Source organism: Pangasianodon hypophthalmus, chromosome 11 (genome assembly GCF_027358585.1).
Source record: "Pangasianodon hypophthalmus isolate fPanHyp1 chromosome 11, fPanHyp1.pri, whole genome shotgun sequence".
Taxonomy (NCBI): Eukaryota; Metazoa; Chordata; class Actinopteri; order Siluriformes; family Pangasiidae; genus Pangasianodon; species Pangasianodon hypophthalmus.
In genome coordinates, this window is record NC_069720.1 from 263,555 (window position 1) to 272,430 (window position 8,876).

The following is an 8,876-nucleotide window of genomic DNA, read 5'->3' on the forward strand; positions in this document are numbered from 1 at the left end:
GTGGTGTGAATTTTTACTATCAGATTAAACATATGATCTGAGCGTACGGGGCTTTTTTCAGAAAAAGTCAAGGCAGAAACTGGCTCAGCTCTGCCTCGTACTACTCTTTATTTAACGAGAGTTTATTAAAGACACGATGGGCTCATGGCTCACTACACACACACACACACACTTCATTCACGCTGAAACACACACAGAAGACGTCCAGATTGTTGAGTTACTGTATTAAAAACAGAAAGTAACTCTGTTCTGTGTCACATGATCTCAGAGGTTCCACTTTATACGTTGCTTTAATTTGTTAATAACTGTTACGTTAATTAGCACCATGTTTAATGGTACTGAAGACTTTCTAGCAATGTGCACACACTACCCATGTCCCTGTTCTCCAGTCTGGCCATCATACACCACACGAGATCTGCGGTTCAGCTGCTGGATTAAAACACTGATAAATACGTATCCTTTAGCCGAGGAAAAAAACACTACTCAGTATAGCTAACAAGTTCTTAATGGCATCAACGTGCTCTTGAAATGCTGTAGAACCAGTTCACAAGGAAAAGAAAGCATAAAACCCCAAAACCAAAATAAAGTTAATTAGAAAAAAATCTCTAATCTAGAACCCTTAAGAGGTCTTTGGTTGTCCCTCTGGAGGAACCCTGAAAGGAGTGAAAAGGTCATTCATTATGCAATGAAGCCTTAAGGAACCCTTGAAGAACCCTTTTTTTTCCTAAATGTGTATCTATCCTATTAACATTGTTAGTAGATAAATAAGCAGTTCGAGGGTTCTCTGAGCTGCTCCTGGAAGGTTCTGTGTGGAAAGTTACACCAGAGTGCTTCCCTATCAGAAAAGGTTCTAAAGTAGAACCACTTTAGGAGGCTATGACCAACAACAAAATAAAAAACAATACAAAGAACCAGAGGACTCTTGAAGAACTTGTATTAAAAGTCTTAAAAGTGTCAATACACTAAATATCTCCATATAACACTGTAAAGGGATCTTCGGTTTGTGCCTCTGGAGAACCCTAAAAGATTCCATCTAGAACCCAACAACAGAAGGTTATTCTTTTAGAAAAAGTTGCAAATATAGATTTTTTTTTTAGAAATCTATAGTAATGAGGAATTCTTTATTTTATGTTCACGTTGCACACGATTCCTCTGTTTCCATCAAGCAGCAGGTTTTTGTGCTAAAAGACTCTTTATAACAGTCAGCGATGTAGCTGAATAAACACCATCACGTCTTACGCTCACGAACGTGGTGTTTATAGCGTTTAATTCTAACAGAGTAACGAAAACAGACAGCGAATCTAACACTCGAATTAACGTCCAGGCTAGACGTGCTGGAGCTGAGATCATGTGACTGTCAGGAGCCAATCACAGACCAGCAGACTTCACTGTTTTGGATGATTACTGGTTTTATTATTATTATTATTATTATTATTATTCATTTCTTTGAATCTGCTTTGCTGCTTCTGAAGGTTAACAGAAGAACCGTGGATTTGTTTTCACGTGTGATGTGAATCCACACGTTTTAAAACACACGCTGGTGGTTTTTACATGGAGGAGGATTTTGTTGTTGTGTAAAAAGTGAAGTTGATCAGATGAAGCCAAGCGTGAGACAGAATTATTACCGACACTGAAACTGAGACTCAGTCGCCCAAAATGAAGAGTGGCGTCTTCACAATAGCCACAACATCACTGAACAACACTGAATGAATGAAACCTCATTGAATTGTGTTGTTTTTGTGTTTGGCAGTTAAGTTTTGTGTCGCTAAAGAGATGATATGAAAATAATCTCATGCTGAGGAAAGAATTAAAGACTGAGTGATGAAACAAACAGACAATATAGAAACACACACACACACACACACACACACGCTGCATGAGTTTTAAACGGAGTAAAGCTTCAATATGAGGAGCGTTTTGTGTGTGTGTGTGTGTGTGTGTGTGTGTGTGTGTGTGAGAGAGAGCATCAATTCATCTTTCCTGGTTATATAATGAGATGTTGACCCTCATTACAGCAAATCTGTTTATGTCGTTATTTTCTAGTTTGATGGTAACAAACACTCCTGACTGATGAATGTGCTGACTGTGTGTGTGTGTGTGTGTGTGTGTGTGTGTGTGTGTGTGTGTGTGAAATGAGATGGTTTGATTAGGAAAGGAGATGAGGTTTTTGTTCAAGCCTGCAGCAGACAGGGCAAGAAAGAAAAGAGAGATATCGAATTCACTACAGTGAGAGTGTGTTAAAGATCTTCTGGACTTTTCTGTGACTTCATGCAGCTGAATTTTGAGTTGATTTGTCAGGGTTTAAATCACACGAAAATACAGTAACGTTGAGTAAAGCTGAAAAACATCGAGAACAGAGAGAGAGAGAGAGAGAGATACATAAAGAGAGAGATACAGAAAGAGAGAGATACAGAGAGGGGGGGGGGTGAGTGTAAAATCACCAAATTAATTCACGTTTTCTGTAACTCTGTACACTGATTTTGTTCCTCAAGTATGCTTTTCTGTTTCTAATAATAATCAGCTTTCTTTAGTAAATCTGTTTCTCCCGCTACACCACTGAATTCTGCATTCTGATTGGTCAGAAGGTGTTGATTAGTTTTCTAGAACAGCAGCTCTGACAGTAGTGCAGCTGCAAATCACAGGTTTATTATAATTAATGCGCTCGTTTTAATACGCTATCGTTTCTATAGTAACAGCTCATTCACAGGGACTCGTACAGCAAATGCGATATTTAATATTTTAACAGACGTTTATGTAACATTTATGGAAGGAGTCTCCAGTGTCAGCGCTTTGTAACAGTCAGAGGTAAAGCTGTAACTGTAAGTTTTCCGACGTCTTCAGGACAGAGGAGTTTACGCTTCTTCTTTGCGGTTTCTCAGTAACATGCGTAACAAGCTGCGATTTTTTTATCTTATTAACTTGGAGAGAGAGAATAAAGAGGCTGGTGAGGGAACGAGTGTTTATAGCTGCTATAACGTAAGTGACAACAGGAACTAACTCGTTCCACTAACATTAAATGTAACTATAAATGGATAAAAAAATATGATTTATCTTATTTAATGAATAAAAATTAAAATTTTCAGTAAATTGCTGTGGTATAAGAGGAAAAGAACACTTGTGGACGTGCTGTTATAGGGAAATAATTTGCTTCAGGGAAGTAACAGTAACTCGGCTTCGTCACACCACCACACTGTTGATTATTTTCCTGTAACAGCATGCCACAAACACAGTCGGATGTTATGCTGAAGGAAGAATCCTCTAAAAAGGCAAAGACTCAACAGTAATCGGCTCTTTCAGAATCCTGGGCTTCAGTTTTAATTATTATTAATCTGGTCTAAGTTACATAGAGATTTATTTAACTAGATATTTCTTCACAATTAAGAGTTGTTCATGTTAATATGGTTGATTTTTATGAATAGTATATAAGCTCCATGTGCGTGTATATATCTCTGTAAATGCCTTTTTATCAGCCTGGAAAAACAATCCTGCCCCCGGTGGTCAGAAAGAAGTGTGTCAATGAGGATGGAAAGACAAAATTGGGGAAAAAAATTAAATTGTGTCTGTATTAGTGTGAGAAAAGTCTTAAACATGACGTACGGTCGCTCAGGACTGGACTCAACAGCTCTTCAGCTACAGAATTAACGCCACTACAATATTAAACCTGTCTGATCCACACACACGCCCTGAGATAAAGTCAAATCCTTCATGCTTCATTTCCTCCTCAGCAGGACTGAGTGAACGTTTCAGGATGTCAGAGATGATTAGAAGGAAACTGATGAGAACCAGTGACAGTTCAAAGACCGCGTAAAGATCAGTGGCTCCTACAGGACCTGAAAGAGAACTTCCAGTGACACATATCATTAACACAGCAGCACATCATCATATCTACACTCACCACTTTCCTCTTCCTCTCCATGACTCTACTGTTCGCTGCTGTGTGAATGAAACGAGAACCTTCAGACGGATTCACACGTTCATTACAGAGCCGCTGAATCTGCAGTGCCTTTAATACCAGGAGCTTTGTGTCTTTAAAGCAAGGCTGTGATGAGGGATGAATACAGGAGGGCCATGAGGAACCTTTTCATCTTCTCTCCAGCATGCCACTGAGGTTCCTGAACCGTGACACAGACGCAGTTTAATAAGCTACGTCTCTTACTTTAGAGCTCCATCGCCTCTTCAAGGCAAAGTCGAGACTTTTCACACTTCTTCTGAAGAGCTCAGGATCACTCCCTGAGGAACACAGCAGAAAGCTCAGAGTTGTTAAATAAAATACTGTTTTAAAAATGTCTCGTTTCTTTCTGTCTCTCCGCAGCACCCTGGATGATGAGTGCAGTAACCTCCGACAGCAGAAGCTGGACAGACAGGTGAGATTTCAGCTCATACCTGATCACCTGTCTCTGTGACTCCTACTGAAGGACACGATACACTGCACATATCATACATCACATTACTCTGTGTGTGTGTGTGTGTGTGTGTGTGTGTGTGAGTCCAACAAAAAAGCAAGAAAGAAAAAATACTGACACCACTCAGTTTTTTACTTAAAGCCACCTCGTTACGGCGGATTCATTAATTAAGAAACTCTGATGGCTTTCTGTGGACGTCTCTGATCATCAGTTATAATAAAAATCCTTCAAACAGAATCTGAACACAAACTCATTACCTGCAGCTCAGCATGGTTTCTGTCACAGAACAAAAATAAACCAAGTGCATATTTTAGAACTAGAAGCCCTGAGCAGTGTGGGTGTGTGATTGACAGCCGTGTTTCCTGGAAACAAAGCAATGACCAGGTGGAGCGTTTCTGAAACATTTTGGTTTGTACATATGAAAGTCAATAAAAAGTTTTAGAGCCACAGCGATTGTGTGGAAAATAAAGTCAGACTGTAAATTGTGTGTTCCTTAAACAGCACTTCTCATGTCTCATGTCTCACAAGTCTCAGTGTTTCATGTTTCATGTGTCTCATGTGTTCCATGTGGCTCAGTGTCTCATTGTCTCATGTCTCAGTGTCTCATGTTTCATGTGTCTCAGTGTCTCAGTGTCTCATGTGTCTCAGTGTCTCATGTTTCATGCAGCAGTTATTTTGGGAAAAAAATGAAATCAGTGTTCTCATGTCTAATTTATTTTCCCTTAATATTCTTAATACATATAATATATATAATATATAACCTTAATATTCTCTGTTTTTTAGCTAAAACTCTAAATGTTGCGTATAAGTGTAATAGTTACAGCCCCGTCCTGTAAAAGCAGAGCAACACCACAGAAGAACTATTTCAGGTTCTCTAGAGACCTTTTTGCTCCATGATTCTTTAATCATTTTTTTTGTTGTTATAATAAACTGAATAATTATTTTCCACCATAAACGTCCTCCCACACGATGGACTCAGGAAGCAGGCGAGCGCTATGCTAACAGTAAATATCTGTTGAATTGTGGGTTTAGTTCTGGAGGAGAGGACAGATGGGTTTTTTCCACATCACAGTATCTCTACAGCTTTAATGCTCATTGTTTCAGAATGCTTGGTTTCTGTATCAGTGCAGTGCAGAGAGATCGCTCCACAGATAGAGCGAGGGAGAGAATCGCTGGGTTTCAGCCCTAGTGTGAGAGTCTGAGGACATCCACTTTAAAGGTTCTCAGATTTAGCTGTCTCATGTATCTCACTGTCTCATGTCTCAGTGTCTCAGGTTTCATGTGTCTCATGTTTCATATGTATCTCAGTGTCTCATGAAGTGAAGTGAAGTGATGTGTAGCCAAGTGTGGTGACCCATACTCGGAATTTGTGCTCTGCATTTAACCCATCCAAGTGCACACACACACACGTTTCATGTGCCTCAGTGTCTCAGGTGTCTCATTGTCTCGTTTCATGTGACTCATGTGTGTCATGTCTCATGTGTTTCATGTTTCATGTGTTTCATGTCTCATGTGTCTCAGGTGTCTCAGTGTCTCGTTTGATGTGTCTCAGTGTCTCATGTTTTATGTGTCTCATGTGTCTCAGTGTCTTGTTTCATGTTTCATGTCTCATGTGTCTCAGTGTCTCAGGTGTCTCAGTGTCTCGTTTCATGTGACTCATGTGTGTCATGTTTCATGTGTTTCATGTCTCATGTGTTTCATGTTTCATGTGTTTCATGTCTCATGTGTTTCATGTCTCATGTGTCTCAGGTGTCTCAGTGTCTCGTTTGATGTGTCTCAGTGTCTCATGTTTTATGTGTCTCATGTGTCTCAGTGTCTTGTTTCATGTTTCATGTCTCATGTGTCTCAGTGTCTCATGTGTTTCATGTCTCATGTTTCACGTGTTTCATGTTTCACATGTTTTATGTGTCTCAGTGTGTTGTTTCATGTTTCATGTGTTTCATGTCTCATGTAATAATCAGACTGTAATTTGTGTGTGCTCCTTAAACAGCGCTACTCAGAAAAGGATACAGTTATTTTGGGAGAAAAATGAAATCAGTGTTCTCATGTCTAATTTATTTTCCCTTAATATCCTTAATACATATAATATATATAATATATAACCTTAATATTCTCTGTTTTTTAGCTAAAACTCTAAATGTTGCGTATAAGTGTAATAATTACAGCCCCGTCCTGTAAAAGCAGAGCAACACCACAGAAGAACTATTTTCGGTTCTCTAGAGACCTTTTTGCTCCATGATTCTTTAATCATTTTTATTGTTGCTATAATAAACTGAAGAACGTAATCGTGACGGTGTTTGTTGACTCCATTCAGGGCAGTTAAGCGTCACTTGGGTTCAAAGTTTTTCAGGTAGAAACCCAGAAGCTTTGGACTGATGGTGATGTTCATGATTTCTGATTTGTGTAATGGTGGTGAAGAGGCAGATGCCGTCTCACAGCTTCAGGGTCTCGGGTTCAATCCTGAGCTCGGGTTACTGTGTGTGTGTGTGTGTGTGTGTGGAGGTTCACATCTTCTCGCCGTGTACATGTGGATTTCTTCTGGGTTCTCCAGTTTCTTCTTGCCTATTAAAAACATGTCAGTAGGTGGACAGGCTAAGATAAATTAGCCCTAGGTGTAGATGTGTGTATGAATGTGTGTGTGTTGTGCCTGGAGATGTCCTGGTATCTCATCCAGGATGTGTTCCTGCCTCACACCCAGTGTTCCCGGGATAGACTCCGGATCCACCGGCATCAGGATAAAGTGCTTACTGAAAGTGAGGGTAATGTAGTGCTTATGCATGATGCATGCATGTGTTCCAGCGAGCTCTCCTAGAGCAGAAGCAGAAGAAGAAGCGTCAGGAGCCTCTGATGGTGCAGTCGAACCTGGACGGTCGCTCTCGGACCCGCAGAACCCGACAGTGTGAGGAGCAGGCGCCGCTCGTCGAGTCCTATCTCAGCAGCAACAGCAGCACCATCTACCATGGTAGGAAAATAACTGTCAGGTTCCTCTCTGTACTCGAATCAGATTCTTCTCCATACACTCTAAACCCAACAGGCTGGAAAACTGCTCTCAGATCAGTGTAAAGAGCGTCGTGTCCCGGCTGCTCGCTCTGAGTTTCTAACACTGATTCACGCTGCTGGCTTTGTGAAGACCGAGGAATAAATCACACACTGTTAAACAATGTGTGTTCACAATGCTGCTTCACTCATTACATATTCAAATTTATTTAAATAAATGTAAATGTGCACTGGCAGGAAGACAACAGCAGCTGAGCGGATGAGGAAGAATTTATTTTTAATATTTACACAGTAAAGTGTCATAACTGTCAAAACTAAATCTGAAACTTTTACAAGACGTACGGAAGTAACGTCTCGTGCCACGTGTCCTCCTGTCACGTCTCTGACTCGCTGAGTTTCAGTCTCTGTTTGAAAGGTGTTCAGATTTGCACAGACGTGAGTGAAATACAAGCGCGCAGGATCCTTCGTTTGCAGTGTTGCAGTGATGCAGAATGTTTTGAGCTCCTGTTGATTTTATTTGTGAAAAAATCACCTCATTAAGTTCCCCAGTGATAATGATGTCAACATTCATTAAGCTTACTCCAAAGAATCTGAAGCACTAAATATTGTTTTTTCCTGTAGTCAGCTATGAAACAGAGTTCATTTTACATTTACATTTATTCATTTAGCAGATGCTTTTATCCAAAGTGACTTACAAATGAGGAAACACAAGCAAAGTGATATATCTTTCACTAGTAGTGCAACCATACAAGCTTTTTAACTGAGTGCTAGAGGAGCAAAGAGCACAGAGTAGAGGTGTAAGAGCAGATTTATTTATTTTTGAGTTCACTCTTTAATAAATAGTTCAAAAAACTGAGCAGCATAAGAAACATTCGAACATGAACACACCTTTAAAAAGTGCTGAGTTCTTCATTCTTTACATGGTTATGAAATTAAACACATCTGCATGCCGTGTGATTTGGAATTTGTTTTGTGAAACTAAGCAGAATGTTTTTATTAACATACGATAACCAATAAAATATCTTCTAGAGCTCATTCTCTAACGTCACCTTCATTGTCACACTGACTCCACTTTCCCTCGCGTTCGTGTCTCTCCCACTTCGCTGCTTCGCTCACGTCCTTCCTGTGCAGTACAAGAAGCTGAGCAGGAGGAGGACAAGGCTGTAGCGGAGGTTCAGGTTCCTCGCTCGGCTAAAAAATCCAAGCCGCTCACGTCGACTCCACAAACGGGCAGCGCCAAGAAGGAGAAAAAGGGCAAACACAAAGGTCAGCTGGTGGACCTCCGTGCCGTTAAAGCTCCGCATGTGCATGACCGTGTGTGTGTGTGTGTGTGTGTGTGTGTGTGTGTGTGTAGAGGTTTGTGCCATTCCCAGCTCTGCATGCGCTGTTTAACGTGATCAGTGCTGTAGAGTTTTAAAGAAGTTTTTGAGCCACATTTTCTCTCTTTGTAGAAAAACACGTGTTGGGAAATTCGTG

At 40.4% G+C, this 8,876-nt stretch overlaps 1 protein-coding gene across 4 annotated transcripts in view; it reads left to right on the top strand.

The window, feature by feature from the left end:
• Positions 1–8,876, top strand: part of tub (TUB bipartite transcription factor) — a 66,969-nt gene that overhangs the window by 43,230 nt on the left and 14,863 nt on the right. For 2 of the 4 annotated variants that reach the window (XM_034308433.2, XM_034308434.2), the window contains exons 2-4: positions 4,313–4,364; positions 7,203–7,365; positions 8,532–8,666. In XM_034308433.2, coding sequence (XP_034164324.1) covers positions 4,313–4,364; positions 7,203–7,365; positions 8,532–8,666 — 350 coding nt within the window. The remainder of the gene's footprint in view (positions 1–4,312; positions 4,365–7,202; positions 7,366–8,531; positions 8,667–8,876) is intronic. The other 2 variants (XM_034308435.2, XM_034308437.2) reach the window with 1 other exon arrangement.